At 35.8% G+C, this 22,071-nt stretch overlaps 2 protein-coding genes across 2 annotated transcripts in view; both read right to left on the bottom strand.

The window, feature by feature from the left end:
* Window positions 1–859: 859 nt before the first annotated feature.
* Window positions 860–11,852, bottom strand: LOC144978634 (uncharacterized). The gene is made up of 5 exons (XM_078924937.1): window positions 11,695–11,852; window positions 7,207–7,331; window positions 5,114–5,263; window positions 1,913–2,125; window positions 860–977 (listed from the first exon to the last, which is right to left on the bottom strand). The coding sequence occupies exons 1-4, from the start codon at window positions 11,699–11,701 to the stop codon at window positions 1,916–1,918; spliced, it is 492 nt and encodes a 163-aa protein (XP_078781063.1). The 5' UTR covers window positions 11,702–11,852; the 3' UTR covers window positions 860–977; window positions 1,913–1,915.
* Window positions 860–22,071, bottom strand: part of LOC144978633 (uncharacterized) — a 30,544-nt gene continuing 9,332 nt past the window's right edge. The window contains exon 5 of the mRNA XM_078924935.1: window positions 860–978. The gene's annotated coding sequence lies outside the window, so the exon portion shown is untranslated. The remainder of the gene's footprint in view (window positions 979–22,071) is intronic.

The raw sequence follows: 22,071 nt of genomic DNA, 5'->3' as shown, positions 1-22,071 counted from the left end.
CCTTATAAACCATCATTTTTATATTTTCGTTACAGACATAATTAATGCCTGCATGGAGAACAACCAGTTGTTTGGTTTGTTTGTTGTTTTTTTTTTGTTTTTTTTTGTTTTTTTTGTTTTTTTTTTGTTTGTTTTTCTCCTTAACCATTAAAGTGCAGCACTCTTGGAAAACATGCATTAAAGAAGTTTGGTCTGAAAACTAGTCCTTCATATTATTCACCCATTGAAATGACACTTTGCCTTGGCAAAAACTCTCAAAACTTGGACGTCGCGAGACCCAGGTTTGAGAGTTTTTGGCAATATGAGGGCCATTTCAATCGATCAATATTTGAAGGACGAGTTTTCTGGCCAAATTTTTTAATGCATGTCGTGTTTGTTTGGTTTTTTTTTTCCGGAGTACGGCATTTAACTGGTTAATCACATAAAATAAGTTTTATGTCGTTATTTCTGAACATTTTCACTTTAGCCTGAATCTTCTCCACATACTATAGGTCATTCCGGCAGTATATATTATTATAATTGGATTCAATATTCTGATGTCAACGGCGGCCATCGTGGTTCTAAACAAAGAAAAACGGTACTTTTTATTCTTCATGCTGGCTAGAACTTTTCATATGTAATGTGATTAGAATGTTTAAAAGTCAAAACATGATCAGATTTATAATGTTTTTCTCCTCTGGATACACTTTTATGCTCGTCGGAGAAATGTTTCATAGGGGCGTCCACCATTGTTCCGATAGTTTAAAGCCAGTTACTCAGTTAAGTTACCATGCGTCATTACGAGGGAAGTGACGTTATGACTGTTGAAGTGTATTATGTTATAGGACAGTATAAAATGACAGAACATAAACAAAATGACTCAACGCTGCATATTTTTAGTTGTTTATTTTATTTTCATTCTATAATTTAATTATCATCGAGTTTCCATAGCTTTGTCATGATCCAGTAAGAAATGCCTTGGGGTTGAAAGGGTTAATCTGTTTAGAGATTGGAGGTATTAGTTGATAAGTGTTAGTTATTATGTGAATGATAAGGAATAGCAATATAATGGAACTCTATTATTATTACATAGAGATACCATGTCTATACTTTGCTCAAGTAGTAGTAGTAGTAGTTGTAGTAGTAGTAGTAGTAGTAGTAGTAGTAGTAGTAGTAGTAGTAGTAGTAGTAGTAGGAGTACTAGTAGGAGGAGGAGGAGTAGTAGTAGTAGTAGTAGTAGTAGTAGTAGTAGTAGTAGGAGTAGTAGTATTAGTAGTAGTAGTAGTAGTAGTAGTAGTAGTAGTAGTAGTAGTAGTAGTAGTAGTAGTAGTAGTAAGAGGAGGAGGAGGAGGAGTAGGAGTAGTAGTAGTAGTAGTAGTAGTAGTAGTAGTAGTAGTAGGAGTAGTAGTAGTAGTAGTAGTAGTAGTAGTAGTAGTAGTAGTAGTAGTAGTAGTAGTAGTAGTGCGACTATGTGGGCTTGTGGTATGAAATTCGCTTTCGGATCAGAAGGTCCTGGGTTCGAGCCTTACTCGGCTCATAGTTGAGTCCTTGGAAAAGGCTCTATACTCACATTCTCTCATCGTACTTAGGTGTAAAACGAATACCTGGTCATTAACAGCGATTTCTTTGACCGAAAAAAAATGTAATATCGCCTTACGGGCGTCATGTCCCGTCCTACATGTGCTTTAGTGGATATTGCTCTTTACATACGCTCAATAAAAGCTCAATTAAAATATGAATAGTACAAACTGCTTTCTGGAAGGATTTTAAGACGATTCCCCAAGTCACACTACACTTTGATTACACTTACCAATTATGGGATGACCTGGACAGATGATGACCGGGGTCTGCAAGGACTGAGAGATTGGGAGCGTTTGGACCAAGGACACCGATTGAGATTCCCCAAGACTCTCTATACTTTGATTACACTTACCAATTATGGGACGACCTGGCCGGATGATTGGCCGGGGCCTGCAAGGACCGCGAGATTGGGAGCGAGTGGACCAAGGACACCAGTGAGGAGCATTTGAATGAATTTGACGATATGCTGAATCTCTCCAACCGTTTTATCGACAAAGGAATCGACTGGGCACTGAGCCCTGCACAGAAATTCACAGGCTCGAGCCTCCCTTAGACACAACTTTTTCTGGTCAAATGAATTGGAAAAAAGAAATCGGTATAGATAGATGTAATACAAATTATGCATGGTGTACCATTGCAGGGTTTTTGTATATTTTGTGTTTTTAAAGTCCTGGCAGGTTCCCAGTCAATGCACGGGTTTGCGGGTGAGCAATGGACACAAAGTTCGGATTACAAAACGCAAGAGTGGGAAGTTTATTATTATTACTATTATTGTTATTATTATTATATTATTATTATTATTATTATTATATTATTATTATTATATCATCATCATCATCTATCATCATTATCTATATTCATCATCATCATCATATCATCATCATCTTCATCTTATTCATCATCATCATCATCTATTCATATCATCATACATCATCATCATCATTATTCAATCATATCATCATTCATTCATTATTATTATTATTATTATTTATTATTATTATTATTATTATTATTATTATTATTATATATTATTATTAATTTATTATTATTATTATATTATTTTATTATGTATATAATTTTATTATCTATTAGTAGTAGTAGTAGTAGTAGTAGTTATGTAGTTATGTAGTGTATATAGTGTAGTTAGTAGTAGTAGTAGTAGTAGTAGTAGTAGTAGTAGTAGTAGTAGTAGTTAGATAGTTAGTAGTAGTTGAGTAGTAGTAGTAGTAGTAGTAGTAGTGTAGTAGTAATATAGTAGTAGTAGTAGTAGTAGTAGTGTAGTAGTAGTAGTAGTAGTTAGTAGTAGTATGTAGTAGTAGTAGTAGTAGTAGTAGCTAGTAGTATGTGTAGTTAGTGGTATGCATGTTCGAGATGGAGGTTCATGGGTTCGAGCTCGTGCGCTATGTGAGTCTTGGAAAGACATCTTTATCACAGTCTTCTCAGCCGTACTCGGCGTAATTGAGTCCTGAGCCTTTACCAACATTCTTAGTCCGTAACAGGTGTAAATGATCTGCCGTTAACAGTTCTTGCGAAAATTGGTCAATTGATCGCCTAACAGGCGTCATGTCTCGTCTACATGTTAAATGTTGCTGTTGACCAGGGACCCTTGTAAAGCGCATTGAGCACGTTAAGTGGATATTGCGCTATATAAATGCTCAATTTTTTTTTTTTTTTTAGTAGTAGTAGTAGTTTTGTGTGTATAATAGTAGAAGTAATAGTAATAGTATAGTAGTAGTAGTAGTAGTAGTAGTAGTAGTAGTAGTAGTAGTGTAGTAGTAGTAGTAGTAGTCGTAGTAGTAGTAGAAGTAGTAGTAGTAGTATAGTAGTCCGGCTATGTGGTCTTGTGGTATGACAATCGCATTCGGATTGGAAGGTTCTGGGTTTGAGCCTCGCTCGGCCCATAATTGATCATCATCATCATCATCATCATCTCATCATCATCATCATCATCATCATCATCAGCATCATCATCAGCATCATCATCATCATCATTATTATTATTATTATTATTATTATTATTATTATTATTATTATTATTATTATTATTATTATTATTATTATTATTATTATTATTATTATTATCATTAATTTTATTATCATTATCATTATCATTATCATTATTATTATTATTATTATTATTATTATTATTAGTAGTAGTAGTAGTAGTAGTAGTAGTAGTAGTAGTAGTAGTAGTAGTAGTAGTAGTAGTTGAAGTAGTAGTAGTAGTAGAAGTAGTAGTAGTAATAATAGTAGTAGTAGTAGTAGTAGTAGTAGTAGTAGTAGTAGTAGTAGTAGTAGTAGTAGTAGTAGTAGTAATAGTAGTAGTAGTTAGTAGTAGTAGTAGTATAGTAGTAGTAGTAGTAGTAGTAGTAGTAGTAGTAGTAGTAGTAGAGTAGTATATAGTAGTAGTAGTAGTAGTAGTAGTAGTAGTGTAGTAGTAGTAGTAGTAGTGTAGTAGTAGTAGTAGTAGTATTGTTAGTAGTAGTAATAGTAGAAGTAGTAGTATAGTAGTAGTAGTAGTATAGTTAGTAGTAGTAGTAGTAGTAGTAGTCGTAGTAGTAGTAGTAGTAGTAGTAGTAGTGGTGGTAGTAGTAGTAGTCCGACTATGTGGTCTTGTGGTATGACAATCGCTTTCGAATTGGAAGGTTCTGGGTTCGAGCCTCGCTCGGCCCATAATTGATTCCTTGGAAAAGACTTTACTCACACCCTCTCAGCGTACTCTGGAGTAAAATGAGTACCTGGCCATTAACAGCGGAAAAAATTATAATGTCCCCTAACAGGCGTCATGTCTCGTTCCACATGTTACGTGTTGCTGTTGGTCAGGGACGCCTTGCAAAGCGTTTTTAGCACGTTAGTGAATATTGCTCTATATACAAGTTACAGTTGTTTTTTGCTTATTTATTTGGGGGGGGGGGTTGTTTTTTTTTTTTTTTTTTTTTTTTGTTTTTTGTCTTTTGTTTCTTTTCTTTTGTTATCTTTTTTATCTACATATGGCTGATATTTCAGAGTTTTGGCTTGGTGTTATGAATTATGTGCTTTTGTGAGTTTTTTTCACTCGTAGAAAACCATCGATCCCTAAAAAAAAAATGATATTTACACGTGTGTTGTCCTTTAATAATGTAAAATGTGTTGGACACAATCAAGGAATATAACATGTGGCAAACGCATTTCCCGTATACCAGTTAATACTATAAGGAGCTAAGCTGTACGCATATATTTACCTTTTATTCGTTGAAGTTTGTTTCAGCTTTAATTTTGTTACAAGTATGTGAGCAAAATTTAGAGTCATTTAAAAGAGCAAATTTTGGAGAGACATTCACAATAGCAAAATTTAGAGACACATCCAAAACAGCAAAATTTAGAGACGCATTCAAAACATCAAAATTTAGAGACACATTCAAAAGAGCAAATTTTAGAGACACATTCAAAACAGCAAAATTTAGAGACGCATTCAAAAGTCAAAAATTTAAAGAAACATCCAACAAATCTTTGGAGTGTTATCACGTGCACGTTTACAACCAAAAGCCATCAGTCGCATGGGTTGACTTCTTACCTGAGCGTCAGTTCCTACAGTGCAGTCGCCGGCCTCGCAGTGTTTTGGGCATTTCTTTCGGCAGTTATCGATCAGGCCACAGCGTGACCCACAATCCTCCACTAATTTCTTACAGCTGAATACACCAGGGATGTCAATGCAGATGGCAGACTGAAAACATAGATGGAATGCGATCGACGTTACATTGTTGTCTTCTTGCTGTGAGCGAGGTCTCACTAACAGACCAGCCCGTAAGTGACTAAACTATAATATATTAGGGTTATGAAATGTGAATGCATGTATGAGACTTCCGTTTTCTTACTTGGACAACATGGGTGATTTATATTGACATCAGAAACTAGTTTTGTGGATTATCTATAAACTCCATTTACGCGATGTCCCAGGTTTGAGAGTTTTTGCCAAGATGAGGGCTATATAAATTGATTGATGTTTGAAAGATGATTTTTCTGGCCAAGTTGTAAATTACGTGTCGATGAATCCGGGTAAAGCTCTATACAAATGCTGTTATTATTATTATTATTTATTATTTATTATTATTATTATTATTATTATTATTATTATTATTATTATTATTATTATTTATTATTATTATTATTATTGTTATTATTATTATTATTATTATTATTATTATTATTATTATTATTATTATTATTATTATTATTATCATTATTAATATTATTATTGTTCCTTACTTATTTACTTACCCACACATAGGTTTAAGCGACTGTTGATTTCAACAAAAACTAATGTTTTCACACAGTCAGGAATGGAATAAATTGATGTTTCTGCTTAACGGTCACTTGACCTCTTATTGAAAGCCTGGCAAACCATTGACAAGAATGCCTATTTTACTGTTACCTAGTAGCACAATTCCTGGGTTATTCGATCAACGTAAAGTGCATACATCTCTGAAAACTACGCCAGTTGTCGTATATTGTATTAAAACGTGACTTATAATGTTTTAGAAGTATTTCGAGCCCCTGTTATTGACCAAAAAACTCTGAACCGATGCGACATGGTTACCCGAAGCAATCAGCCCTATAGATAGAATGATGTTGACGTCACTCACTTTGTTATTGTTTCTTACCATCCACGTTTATGAGTAATTCTCACTAAACTGTATTATCCAGACTATAAAACTTCATGGTTACACATAGTTTTGTGTGTTGGTCCGTTATACTTCCGGATAGCAATGCTGTGAGCTTTTTAGGCAAGCGCATGATCCTGAGCAACACTCACAATTTCAAAATAATATGCGACTGAAACAATACATACTGTCGACAGATGTCGCCATGCAATTCCTTCATCAGTGTGTCAAATTATTATGATAAAAACTCACCTCACTAACTGTGGGACTGACCTATTTGTCTGTTTGGCATTTTATAAAGATAGCTATAGGAATTGGATTCAATAGTCTGATGTCACGTCACCCAGCAACGGCGCCATCGTGGTTATAAACAAAGAAAATCGGTACTTTTTCTTCTTCATGCTGGCTAGAACTTTTCATATGTCTTGTGATCAGAATGTCTAAAAGTCAAAACTTGATCAGATTTATGTTTTTTTTTTCCTCTGGATGCGCTTTTATGATCGTCGGAGAAATATTTCATAATGGTGTCCGCCATTGTTCCGATAGTTACTTAGTTACCATGCGTCATTACGAGGGAAGTGACGTACGGCTGTTGAAGCGTATTACGGAATGTTTGCCATGCCTTTTCGTTGACTGGAAATAGATAGTCAAGGGGACGGGGCGGGCTAAGTAGCAGGAAATATCCTGATTGGTTCATGACGACCAGCAAATACTGTAAAATAAGTCCCAGGTTTGAAAGATTTATCCAAGATGAGAGTCGTTTAAATCAATCGATATTTGAAGGGTGAATTTTTTTATCTGGTTTGTCCAGAGTACGACAGGTAAAAAGATCCAAAAAATTAAATTTAAATTTTAGACCGAAAGGAAATCGTATTCTTCCTTTTAAAAAGAATAATTAATAAATTACGAATTTTCACATTTTGGCAAAAATTTGATTTTTAGCCTTTTCTAAATCATTCCCTCATAAAATCGTTCTGAAACAAAAGGTCACGTGATTATTACTCACCAGTAAACCACAGGCTTCCGGACATGATGGAAGACAAATAGGAATCCTTCCCCCTTTCCCTGCCGGTGCCTTTTTCATCGCAGCAGCTGGTGCCAAACAGAGGCACAAAACGATGAGGGCAATCTCTGTGAGAATAGAAATATTCTATTTGGATTTGTAGATAAACATGGCCTTTATATTGCGCAACAGTGTTGCGCAACAGGTCTTTTGAGGTAAGCAATCCTAACTACGATATGACATGATATGTTCTCACTCAGAGTGCCTTCCAGGAGTCCCACGTCAACCGCAATACTCAACGTGTTAGATGCGACTTAATACTACTATAAATTTTTCCTTTTGAGACAACGCACCTGTGAGTTACTCATGGTACGCCTGAGTACGGTCTTTTCCAAAGACTCAACTGTCCTACGGCATGTTTCACCTGAGTACGGTGAGAAAAAAAACTGAGAAAAGAGCCTTTTCAAAGACTCAACTTTCCTACGTCAGAGCTAGACTCAAACCAAAGGCCTGAAGGGCCAAAAGCGAGTGTATGACCACAAGACCACAAAGCATGTATATCTATATAGCATATATACATGAGGCGTAATGCCGACTGCGCTTTGCATTGCTTCATTTCTTCCCCCCCCCCCCCTTCCCAACCCAACCCAACCCTACCCCAGCATCATCTTACACGCAACTAAGTTATCATTTCTTACCCTACAAGTCACAAACAAGGTAGTCGCATTTTGTTGTACTCGCATTCTTACATAATTTACCACTGTCTTTATAAGGTAATCTTTCACACATGAGTTGAGAGGGGTAGTGAGTGGGAAGTGTCTTGCCTTACCAAACAAAACCCAGAGGCTACATTATACTATCATGGTATCTCCGTAATAATATCGACCAAAATAATCACGGTCTCACTTTGGTATAGGACGAGGCACCGCGGCGTTCGACCATCTACCATTGAAATAGAATATAATATATATATATATATATATATATTATATATATATATAATATATTATATATATATATATATATATATATATATATAAATAACTCATTACATAATCAGATCGGAGATTAGATAATAATATAACATAACATAACCTAATATGGTATAGGGCAAAATAGGATAAAATCTCTTGAATGCCCTTAATATTAATAGTAATGCCATAAATCTATTGATTAAAGATTACAATAATGATACACGCGGTAAAGATAGCATTTCAACTTAGATGTACTCATGTATATATGGTGTACAAACATATATCTTTAACAGTGACATGCGAAGCACACACACACACACACACATATATAGAAGATAAACATAATAATATAACAATGCATAATATATACATACAAGATTGAAAGCCATGTTAACAGCAGTGCAATTAGGGATGCTTACTATAATCAGCTGGTGACACAGGCTACGAGACACCGACTGAACCAAACAATTAATAATCGACTTGGTTACATGTAACGATGATTATTGGATTAATAATATTGCCTTCGGTGGGTAAAAGTGATCATAACTCACTTCTTATTCGTTAAATCACCCGCCAAACATCCTTCACATGTTTATTTTGATTATTTCAAAGGTAATTACAATTCTTGTAGAGAAGACCTGAATGCTGTGAATTGGGATGCTCTTGAAGGCTACAGTGTGAATGAAGCGTGGGTGTTTTTTAAAGACAAACTAAAATGTATAGAATCTAAACACATTCCATTAAGACGTAATAAAAATTTTAGTTCTAATAAACCATTGTGGTTAACAAAAAACTTTAAACGTACAATCAATAAGAAACATAAATTGTATAAGAAATTCAAAAAGTATCCTACAACAAATAATTATGTCAAGGTTAGAAATAACACCAAATACACGGTTCAAAATGCTGTGAAAACGTATGAATGTACATTGGCACACGAATGTAAGAATTGTCCGAAAGGTTTTGGAGATACGTAAACAGAAAGTTGAAAAGAAAACCAGGTGTTAGTGTCTTACTGAAAGATGATGGTACTAAGGTTACTTCCGATACAGATAAAGCTAATGTTTTAAATGATTATTTTTCATCTGTGTTTGTTCAAGAAGACACTACAAATATACAAACTTTCAATGTTACAAATCAATTAAACGTCCCCGATTTTCATATCACACCAGAAGACATACTTGCCAAATTGTTGAATTTAGGCGTGACTAAATGCATGGGACCCGATTCCCTTCATCCCCGTTTACTGAAAGAAGTGGCCTTTGAAATATCACAGCCGCTATCAACAATATATAATAAGTCTCTTGAATCTGGTACCTTACTCATTGAATGGAAACAATCCAATGTTACTGCCATTCATAAAAAGGGCAGCAAACTAGATGCTGCAAACTATAGACCCATCAGCTTTTCATGCATACTCTGTAAGGTTATGGAGTCTATCTTGAAAGACCGAATAATGGACTTTCTTGAAAGTCATACGATGCTAAACGATAACCAGCATGGTTTAAGATCAAAGAGATCATGCATTACTCAACTGTTACAGTTGATGGAGGATTTTACCAAGTTAATTGATCGTGCTCAATGCATTGATGTTGTTTATCTTGATTTCCGCAAGGCTTTTGATTCTGTACCTCATGAGAGATTATTCATTAAACTAAAAGCATATGGATTTAAAGGGAATATCTTTAATTGGATTAAAGACTTTCTTAATAATCGAATACAAAGAGTCATTGTCAACGGGTGGGGTCAGATTTTAAGAATATAATTAGCGGTGTACCCCAAAGAAGCGTATTGGGACCACTTTTATTTCTTTTATCTATAAATGATTTACCATGTGGCATAACTTCAGCCTGCAAAATGTTTGCAGACGATACGAAGATCTATAGTACAACTGAACATCATAACATTCTACAAAATGATATATTTTCACTTTTCAAATGGTCTACAACAAGGCATTTGGATTTTAATGTTTCGAAATGTAAAGTATTACATATAGGAAAAAATATTCCATGTCATAATTATTTTACCGATACTTCTAAGTCAAATCTACTTTCCGTTGTGTGCATATTAATAATTGTGTAAGTCGTGCAAACAGAATGCTGAGAATAATATATAGAACCTTTTTAAGTCTTGATAAAACCACATTATTCTTATATTTGTATAAATTGCTCATTCGACCAATTCTAGAATACAGAAATTGCATCTGGAGCCCATTATATAAAAGACAATCTATTAGGATTGATAATGTACAGAGGAGAGCAACCAAAAACATTTATACAATACAGTATTTATCTTATAAGGAAAGGTTAGAATTTCTTGACTTACCCAGTTTAACATATAGAAGAATTCGTGGGGATTTAATTTAGGTTTATAGATTGGTACATGGTCTGGATAGGATCGACTTTTATGATTTTATTTTCATATTCTAATATTACTTTTACTAGAGGGGACAAGTTTAAGATTTTTGTCTCTAGATGCAAAATAAACATAAAACAAAACTGGTTCGGTATTCGTATTGTCGAGAAATGGAACAATTTGAAATTTAAACAAAGAATGCAAAATCTATGGATTATTTCAAGGTGTTAGTAGACAGGAAATAATATGTTGGGAGATTTATATATGACGAATAATACTTGTTTGCACTGCTGTGGGGATGGCTTTCAATCTTGTATGTATATATTATGCATTATTATATTATTATGATTATCTTCTATATTCGTGTGTATGTATGTATGTGTGTGTTTGTGTGTGAGTGTGTGTGTGTTTGTGTGTGTGTGTATGCTTTGGATGTCACGGTTAAAGATATACGTTTGTTCACCACATATACATGAGTACATCTAAGTTGAAATGCTATCTTTACCACGTGTATCATTATTGTAATCTTTAATCAATAGATTTATGGCATTACTATTAATATTAAGGGCATTCAAGGGATTTTATCCTATTTTGCCCTATACCATATGTTATGTTATGTTATTATTCGTCATATATAAATCTCTCATCATATAATTCCCTGTCTACTACCACCTTGAAATAATATGACGAGTTCCAGTCGATTACAATTTCCTGGGTCGCTAGTCATTGGGTTATTGTATAATTAGAGCTTGTCGAAAGTATTTAAAGATAAACCAGCGTTTTAGACAACAACAAAAAATCTCTATATCCTTGGGCATTATGCTTATAAATGATCTATTCATTATGTGATAAAACATATATTTGTTTTCGGTTTCCTCAAAGCCAACATATTTCGATGTCCAGAACAATTAACAGAAAAATGCATTGGGACGTAGAGGCACTCATCCTTATTCATTGTTTCCAAATAAATTTCGGGACTATCATAAAATCAGAAAGGCTAATTCATTATCCTTCTAGAGCTATATAAGTGCTTTTTATTACTACATAATTTAATACCCAGTTCTTATTAACAACGAATTAGCAAGACTGTCATAAAAAGAGAAGACGGACTAGAAGTTAATCGGAGGAAAAATTAAATTCTTGACCTCTTAAGCAAACTTACTGATCATTATTGATGATGAGTTGGAATCCTAGATATCACAGAAATGAGACGAAGATGGAACCAAACAAAGACTGGGAAGGCTGGTCCAAAAGTGATGCAGTGTGTCACTTCTCTCCGTTTTTTATAGTGACTTCCAGTCAGACGATTCTCATCGAATATCCATTTCCATCGTATTTGCATCATTTTACGTGTCGTGTTCGGCAACTATCAAATAAAAATTTAACTTTGCTCCATAATTTGTATTTAAATAAATGTCGATAAGCTTGAATTTCATTCATCTCTTGAAATCGTTGCATAATTTATGATATTTGTTAAAGGCGTCGAACAATTTACGATATATGATATTTTGTATGTCATTCTTAACCAGTAAACTGCCGTTCTCTGGAAAGATGCGTATCTCAAAATTTGACCAGAAAACTCGTCCTTCAAATATCGATCGATTTGAATTACCCTCATTTTGGTAAAAGCTCTCAAACTGCTATCAGAATTTTTGACAAGCTGAGGGTCATTTAAATGGATCGATATATGAAGGGCGAGTTTCTGGCCAAATATTTAAAAAGAGTTTTTTCCTGAGTTCGGCAGTTACTGGTTGACATACGTCTGTTGTTTGTGTAGGTGTGCTTTTCATTTTAATTGCCTTTGATAACAATGATTAGATATTATTTGAATGCAAATATGAATATTCAAATGAGGCCGTCGACAAACGATTGTTGTGCATGTAATTGAAATTCATAACATTAAAAAAATCATTAACGGCGGTGTCATAACAACTGTAGCTGAGCACCAAAAAAAATTGTCCTTTTATATAAATGATGTAGCACTATCTCAAGTTTTTGTCTTTCTCTTTCTTCTTCCTGCTTCTTGCAAACTGTCTCTTGCATATTTTTGCAATTTATGCAAATTATACGACATGAAAGACGTTAGTACTCCAGAGCGAAACCTCAGATAGTAGAGCGTTCCTCTCACAGTCGATGGGTTTTTTTTATATATTCCGCTACAGTTTGAGTAATCTTTAATAATAATAATAATAATAATAATAATAATAATAATAATAATAATAATAATAATAATAATAATAATAATAATAATAATAATAATAATAATAATATTAATAATAATAATAATAATAATAATAATAATAATAATAATAATAATAATAATAATATATTAATAATAATAATGATGATGATGATGATGATGATGATGATGATGATGATGATGATGATAAATATTATTATCATCATCATTATTATTATTATTATTATTATTATTATTATTGTTATTATTATTATTATATTATTATTATTATTGTTATTATTATTATTATTGATTATATTTTTTTTAAAAACAACATCGGTAACATTCAATGTGTTATCGACGTGCATTTATATGTAAACGTCGATTGTCAGCATTTTATAATATTTTATCATTATCATCAGTGTATTCGTTTACCGCGTCTTTGTCATTTTATTGGGGGTTTTTTTCTTCTTTTTATTGTTGTTGTTGTTGTTGTTTTTTCCAAAACTTCCTGTCCCATCATTGTTTATGTCTATTTACCTTATCTACGCCCTTCACACTACACATCTCTCATTCGTCCTTAGTGTCTTATTCGTCATGTTTTGTTGATAAAGGGGACATCAGAAACGTTCACAGTATGTCTTCGTCTATTAAATTGAGGTTTACAATTCAACACTTATCGTTATTTTTTCCTTCGAGCTTCAAGCAGCAACATTTTCATTAATCAACCAGCAGCGCTAACGGAGGTGCATAAAAACGGTGCGTACACCTCCAACGGAGGTGCATAAAAACGCCACCAAACATGATCACCAGAGAACTGTACTGTAAGGTAAGTTCTCGACCCCAGGATCGTCTTCCAACTCTGCTCACGTCTGCTACTTCGGGTTTATTTTTGCAGTTGATTTTCTTACCACAACCTGTTTTCACACACGGACAACTGTATATTGCTGTGTCACGGGTCAGAGGCTATAGCGGCTTACACTTCATGTTGGGCCACACAGAAAAATCAACAGAGGATGTACCAAGTTACACAGACAACGTTGTTTACCAATCTGCCATCATTAAATGATGGTGGGTACAATATCGAATGAAAATAGTTCTTTCCCCGCGAAATTGCGGGCTTTTTACTAGTTAATTTAAATAAATGACGAATAAATAAGTTATAGTACCCCCCCCCCCCTTCCCTCTCAAGCCACATGGGACCACAACATTAAACCATTCCATACAGTCAACATCCTATGCTGGTGTTCATTTTGTAGTATCACTCATACGATATCCGCCACTACCGAAGAGCCAGATACTCGTTGACACTTGAGTCGCGCGGATAAGGTATATAAAGTAACTGAGACGATGTGCGGCTTTATGGGTTAGTGGTGTGACAATTTGCTTTTTACTTGTAGGTCGCGGTTCGAGTCTCTCAGCAAGTAGCGCAAAGTTTGATCCTTGTGGAATAAAAAAACAACTGTTTTTTTTTTTTCACATTTTCTTAACGTACTCAAATGTACGCTTTTAACTGGCCAGTAATGTAGTCTCTGTCGAAAAAAATGAATGTACCAGCGTCTGTAAGGCGTCATAAAATAATGAATAAATAAAATAAAATTCCCTTTATTGATCCCATAGGGGAAATTTGTCTCCAGAGTCTATTCCATGGGAAGACTGGAATAATCCAGGCGTCAGCCGCAGTGCAGCGCCGCAAATTGGGCTAGGGCGAGGTGACTTGCTCAAGGCCATACAGAGCAGCGGCGGGTGATCGAACTTGATACCTTTCGGGTAAGAAGCAAAGACCGTACAGCTGAGCCACGCTGCCCACAGCATAATGTGTTGCTGTTGGCTTGAGAGTCATCAAAAAGAGTTTTGAACACATGGATATTGCGCTTTATATGAGATCACGCTTTTTTTCTCTTGCAGTAGGCCAAACTGATTTCACTCAGATATGATTACATATCACTATCAGTGATGCTATTGAGGCTTCTACGGAGCTGTAAGTGCTCTCTTGGCGAGATGTAAACTATATTATTATGGTGGTATGACACTCACTTTCGGATCGGAAGGTACTGGATTAGAGCCTCGCTCGGCACATAGTTGAGTCGTTGGAAAGGGCTCTTGACTCATAATGTTCTATCACCGTACTCAGGTATAAACTGAGTACCTGGTCGTTATCAACGTTGTCTCTATCGGAGAAAATTATAATAATAATAATAATAATAATAATAATAATAATAATAATAATAATAATAATAATAATAATAATATAATAATAATAAATGGCATTTATATAGCGCTTTACCCCGTTGTCACAGGCTCTAAGCGCTTTTCAGTGATATAAAACAAAGCATATTACAGTGAGACAAGTGTGAAGGAAACGTGATACGAATTCAATTTAACAACAACAAAATATGAAAATAATATTGCAACATTATGACGTAAAAAGATAAAACTTTAAGCGAGATTTGAACGTTGTCAACGAATCCGAGCATCTCATGTTTGACGGGAGAGAGTTCCAAAAATGGGGGGCCGAAAATTGAAAAGACTGTTCACCTATTTTACGCAATGGCTTAGGTTTGACAAGGATTGATTGGTCATTGCTTGACCTCAAGTTTCTAGATTTGTAGACAACAGTACAAATCTTATAGTATCGCCTAACATGTTACGTGTTGTTGTTGACCAGGGATCTTTTGCAAAGCGCTTTGAGCACGTTTAGTGGATATTGCGCTAGATAAAAGCTCAAGAAAAAAAATATGATGGGATGTCAGGTAGGAGTAAAATTGATACCCGCATGTAAAGAAGTTAAAATAGAAAGTCAGTGCAGCCAAGTTTCCCATACCCAAGGAAGTTACCCAATGGAAACCGTACGGTGCTCTTATTAGCTAGCCAACCAGCGGCCTCGATGAGAAAACCATCCGCCATTAACACATGGGCTGGGAATTGCGTTACTATTGTAAACAAGCGCTGATCGGCCATTCATGAAATCTAAGAAATCTAAGAAAATAACTCCCTGCTCGCTCGTTTAACTCAAAATTATTCAAAACGATGTCTCTAAAATATATAAATGTGACTTCTTAAGGTTTTCTTCGCGGTCAAAACCACACAACATTCTATTAATGATTACGTCCTAAGCAAAAAGGAATATTGATAGGTCGACCGAGAGTTGAACTCGTCAGACGACAAACATCAATGCGAAGTGTAGAGTCAAGGTCTTGCTTTTCTTGACCTGTTCTATATAGAGAAAATGATACATAGTATAGCCTCGTGTGTGAGTGGTTGCGTGTCATAGTCGTGTTTTTAAATTGTTTCTGTTGTTTATGTGTGTAGTGATGACTCTCTCACACTCACTGCATCATCATAGCAAGGAGACGCCAACTTTAAAATTGGCTCACAGGAATTTCAGACACCACTCGTAGGAATTTCAATGCCGAAAGAGGAATTCCCGCACACAAGAAAAGGGAATTGGGATGGTATTTATACATATTGTATAGTATACAGATGGTCAGAATATATTGAAGAACTTTTTTTTGATAATCGAGGAGAAATGCCTATGATAAAAGAACTGGAAGGGCCTTCTATAATGAAAGATGAAGTTAGGAACGTCATGAAAAGCATGAAAAATGGAAAAGCTGCAGGACCTGATGCCATAACAATTGAAGCCTTGACTGGCCTGGGTGAATGGGGGATTGAATTCATCACAAACCTTCTAAATCAAGTGTATGACACAGGAAAAATGCCAACTGATATGAAACGATCCATTTTTATAGCACTACCAAAAAAGCCAGGAGCAGTTGATTGTGAACAACACAGAACTATTAGCCTAATGAGCCACCTCACAAAAATTCTTTTGAAGATAATTTTACTAAGAATAAGAAATAAAATACGACCTGAAATTGGGGAGATGCAATTTGGTTTTGTTGAGGACAAGGGTACCAGAAATGGAATATTCACATTATCAATGCTGATGGAAAGATGTATTGAAGTAAATAAAGATCTGTATATGTGTTTCATCGACTATTCAAAAGCCTTTGATAAAGTACAACACGAAAAACTATTCAAAATTCTATCATCCTTGGACATTGATGGTAAAGATTTAAGAATATTACGGAATTTGTACTGGGAACAAGAAGCAGCAATGCGTGTTGACAACGAGCTAAGCAGTTTTACACCTATTAGAAGAGGAGTTAGGCAGGGTGTGTTTTGTCTCCAGAGTTATTCAACCTCTATAGTGAAATGATATTAAGAGATATCGAACATAAGAAGGGGGTGTGTATTGGAGGAAAGAATGTAACAAATCTGAGGTATGCAGATGATACGGTTCTACTGGCAGAATCTGAACATGAACTACAAGAATTACTGGATGTTGTAGTCAGGAGTAGTGAAAATATGGGACTGGAACTGAATATATCTAAAACAGAATGTATGACGGTATCTAAAAATAATAACCCACCAGCCTGTGTAATAACAAGCAGAGGACAAACAATACAACAAGTTGAATGTTTCAAATATTTAGGCTTCAATGTAACATCCAATGGAAAATCAGATTGTGAAATAAAGAAAAGAATAGGTATGGCGAAGAATGCATTCAACCAGCTGCATACAATTATGAAAAACAGGAATATTAGCATGAAAACAAAAATCAAAGTCCTGGATTGCTATGTACTGTCTGTGCTGCTATATGGTTGTGAGAGCTGGACCATAAACAAGACCATGGTTAAAAGACTGGAGGCAGTGGAAATGTGGTTTTACAGAAGAATGATGAGGGTGTCATGGATGGAAAGGAAAAGAAATGAAGAAATTTTAGAAATGGCAAACAGAAAAAGATCACTGATAACAAAAATCATCAAACGCCAAATGGAATTTTTAGGACACATTATCCGCCACCCTGGTTTGGAAATACTCGCCTTGACTGGAAAGATGAATGGAAAAAGAATAAGAGGAAGACAAAGAATAACGTATTTGAAAGGGATAAGAACTTGGACAGATGAAGCTGAGAAAGGTGGCGCTGCTTTAATAGAATTGGCAAGAGATAGATCAGCTTGGCGGAAGATGACCTCCGACGTCTGCTTTAGATATGGAACTACATGAGATGAGATAGTATCTAGTTCTAAATAGATAACTGATTAGAATTATATTATGATATATAAACACAATGCCTAATACAGTTCCGAAGTTTCCTTATTTCAAATGAAGTAAAGGTCCAAAACCCAATGGTAGTGATTGTGGTACTGGTGGTAGTGAGGATGATGTGGTGTTGGTGATTGTAGTAGTAGTGGTATTGATGATGATGTGGTGGTGGAGGTTGTAGTAATAGTTGTAATGGTGATGATATGGTGGTGGTGGTTTCAGTAGTAGTGGTAGTGATGACGATGTGATTGTGGTGGTTGTAGTAGTAGTGGTTGTGATGATGATGTGCTGGTGGTGGTGTAGTAGTAGTTGTAGTGATAATGATGTGGTGCTGGTGGTTGTGGTAGTAGTGGTAGTGATGATATTGTGGTGGTGGTTGTAATTGTAGTAGTGATAGTGATGATGTGGTGGTGGTTGTATTTGTAGTAGTAGCGATAGTGATGATGATGTGGTGGTGGTTGTAGTAGTAGGGGTAGTGATGATGATGTGCTAGGGTGGTGTAGTAGTAATGGTAGTGATAATGATGTGGTGCTGGTGGTTGTGGTAGTAGTGGTAGTGATGATATTGTGGTGGTGGTTGTAGTTGTAGTAGTGGTGATAGTGATGATGATGTGGTGGTGGTTGTAGTAGTAGTGGCGGTGGTGGTTGTAGTAGTAGTGGTAATGATGATGATATGGTAGTGGCGGTTGCAGTAGTAGTGGTAGTGCTGAGGATGTGGTTGTGGTGGTTGTAGTAGTAGTGATAGTGATGATGATGATGTGCTGGTGGTGGTGTCGTAAGAGTGGTTGTGATAATGATGTGGTGCTGGTGGTTGTAGTAGTAGTGGTATTGATGATATTGTGGTGGTGGTTGTAGTAGTAGAGGTAGTGATGATAATGTGGTGGTGGTTGTTGCAGTTGTAGTGGTCGTGATGATGATGTGGTGGTGGTGGTTGTAATAGTGGTGGTAGTGATGGTGTAGTAGCAGTGGTAGTAATGGTGATGGAGTGGTGGTGGTTGTAGTAGTGATGATGATGTGGTGGCGGTGTAGTGGTAATGATAATGATGTAGTGGTGGTGGTTGTAGTAGTTGTGGTAGTATTGAAGTGGTGATGGTGGTTAAAGTAGTAGATAGTGACTGAAGATGTGGTGGTTGGAAAACACATTATACGTTATTATAATACATGGTTACACACATTTTCTAACTTCTTTTTTGACAGCTTTATTGTGCATAAATATACGCAACAGTTCTGAACCATTTTATTGTGGATTTTGATATTGTTTGTTGTTTTTCTTGTGTCGTTATGTTGACATAGAGACCGAATGAATGGTAATGCTTACATTCCCAGCCAACAATAAAATGGCGCTGAAGGCTTTCATTGGTGGACACTTTTTAGGCTCCGTACGTATTCTCACTCGTTTAATTCTATGCCCATACCTTAATTGCTCTATTTAGGAATATTTGACAAGTCCTCAAATCACGCCCATAGTTACATCTATCTACTTCCGTGTTCTTCTAACAAAAGAGGATTATCACCATATTGGCCAGAATACTTGTAAGCACGTCCATTGTTGATCGATTACAATAACCATCAATTTACCGCAAACGTAAACTCTCTAACTTAAGAATTTTAGGGTTTGATATTTTTGGCAAGATAAGGGGTCGTTCAGATAGTTCTAGTCTTTTATATTTGGAAAAAAAATTCTGTTCATAATTTTTTAAAGTCTTTTGTCAGAGAGCTTGAGAATAACATTATCCACTCTTCGGCCGTATTCTGGAAAAACCCATATTTTAAAATTTGGCCAGGAAATTCGTCCTTCAAATATCGATCGATTTAAATGACCCTCTCAGTCTACACATCGGTGATTGGGTGGATGAATATGTTAAATCTGGCGGGAAACTTTTCTACAATACGCCAACGTCTTAGCCAAAGGATGGTGAACAATTACAATACTTTTAACATTTCAGAAACAGGAATATTATTGAATCAATAAGCGTTTGATATCTTCTTATGCCCCCTACACACCTAACGTTCTACCGGCCTGTACCGATAACGGTAAACCGTTTAGCCCATCAATATAAAAAATATTGCTCTGATCTAAAAATTAAATAAAAAGTAATTTTGTTAATAAGCATCAAATCGAGGCGTCAACGTGTGGACATTGTTAATTTGGACCTGCTGAGTTCAAATGTGTAATTTAGTTTTTAGATCAGAGTAATGTTTTTGATATTGATGGGCTAAATGGTTTACTAGGGGGCAAAAGTAGCTGCTTTTGAAGGACAACAATATACGATTCAATTAAAGTTGAGGGATAGCTGAGATTGATGAATTCGATACGGATGGTCTGTGTTTTGTTTGTGCTCGCGTGTTGATTACCAGTCAAAGACCTGAACAAGTGTGTTTGAAATTTCTCAATTTGTTTATAAGGTACAGCAGGATCGGGACAAGATACAATTAACTTTGAGATTGAAAAAACTTTGAAATCTTATTTTCTCATTCGTGTGCTAGCCTTCTTATCCAAGGATGCAATGCCGGAGTCAGCGAATTCAAATTAACTTCTCTCTTTAATCTAAGTTTTCTAACTAAGGCACATAATGTGATCGGATGTATGATATTGATTACGAAATTGTGTCCTTAAGTTAGACACTGAAAACACATCATTCGAATGAATTGACTCTGGTTTGAATGGGTACCTAGGTAATAGTCACGTGTACTTTGAAGATGCTGTAAAAAAAAGCATCCAGGTGGCGTATAGTATAGGAGGATATTGGTTCCATGATGTTATGGCCTGCTGGAGAAATAAATAAAACACTCTTTTAGAGAATCCATGGAATACGTTTAGTGCATATTAATCTATTTGTGTATATATGTATATACAACGAACACGGAATTACATCGGAGTGGATTTTTTAAATTAAAACAACTGAGCATTTATATCGCGCAATATTCACTAAACGTGCTCAAAGCGCTTTACAAGGGGTCCCTAGCCAATACTAATACTTACATGTAGGATTAGACATGTTAGGCGAGATTACATAATTTTTCTTTGCCGACAGAGGGTCGGGTAGTCATTTTATAATTGAATACAGTGAGAGAATGTGAGTAAAGACCCTTTTCCAACGACTCAACAATAATGCCATTCTCAGAACGGGACTCAAACCCAGGACTTTCCGATCCGACGGTGAGTGTCAAACCACAAGACCATAAAGTCGTGAAATAAAATTTAAAGTCGAAACGACCAGAAATAAGAAAAAAATTTCAGGGGGGGGGGGTGTGGAAGAGGTGCGCGAGCTCAGTTTAATAAAGTAAATTTATTCTCTCCAATAAAGAGTATAATAAATTTTACCCCAGTTTCCCATATTTTACTATAATGCCTATGATTTTCATTATGCAGTTCACTCCAACATAAAACTGTTTTGAGGCCATGGGGCACACAATAATAATATTATGTGTAAATTCGTATTATGTATGGAAGAACCATTATTGTATCAAATGGTGAGATAAATTGATATGTTTGAATGTGTCGTGGACACAGGTGACAACAAAACCAGTCTCTCCATTGGTTGTTTTCATTGCTATCGACGTGCACTTATTTGAAGGTCTGGTAACTCAATTTAGAATGGGCTCATTGTTGTAATGGAAATCTTTTAAAATGACGCAAAATATTGTCAATCACAACAATGTTAAACAAGGCCCATCATTGTGTTCGGATGTCAGACCTGCATACCAGGTACACGTTGATTCAGAAAAGTGAGTGGAGCAGGCACTTGTGTTGTTAATAACAAGAAATGAAATGAATAGGAAAGTGCCAGAAGACAACAGAGAATAAAAAAATTGCGGCAGCGATGGTGGCTCGAACCCGCGACCTTACTGGTAAGACAACTCCGCCTGGCAGGGGAGATCGTGACTCTAACGTAGTCCTGGGGTCGTGGATAGCTCATACGGTAGAGTCTCCTGGGGTCGTGGATAGCTCATACGGTAGAGTCTCCTGGGGTCGTGGATAGCTCATACGGTAGAGTCACTAGGGTCGTGGATAGCTCATACGGTATAGTCTCCTGGGGTCGTGGATAGCTCATACGGTAGAGTCACTAGGGTCGTGGATTACTCATACGGTATAGTCTCCTGGGGTCGTGGATAGCTCATACGGTAGAGTCACTAGGGTCGTGGATAGCTCATACGGTAGAGTCACTAGGGTCGTGGATTGCTCATACGGTATAGTCTCCTGGGGTCGTTGATAGCTCATACGGTAGAGTCACTAGGGTCGTGGATA

This window comes from Berghia stephanieae, chromosome 8, assembly GCF_034508935.2.
Source record: "Berghia stephanieae isolate SIO BIC M18660-M18661 chromosome 8, UCSD_Bste_1.3, whole genome shotgun sequence".
NCBI lineage: Eukaryota > Metazoa > Mollusca > Gastropoda > Nudibranchia > Aeolidiidae > Berghia > Berghia stephanieae.
The sequence above is the reverse complement of the archived record's forward strand: the minus strand, read 5'-3'. Positions and strand labels throughout refer to the sequence as shown.

Bases quoted from the DNA above. Each gene is read 5' to 3' on its own strand.
- LOC144978634 (XM_078924937.1), bottom strand. The intron at 5,264-7,206 runs GTGAGTAATAAT...CTATGTTTTCAG, and splicing joins CGGAAGCCTGTGGTTTACTG to TCTGCCATCTGCATTGACAT. The intron at 2,126-5,113 runs GTAAGAAGTCAA...TCATTTGACCAG, and splicing joins CTGTAGGAACTGACGCTCAG to AAAAAGTTGTGTCTAAGGGA.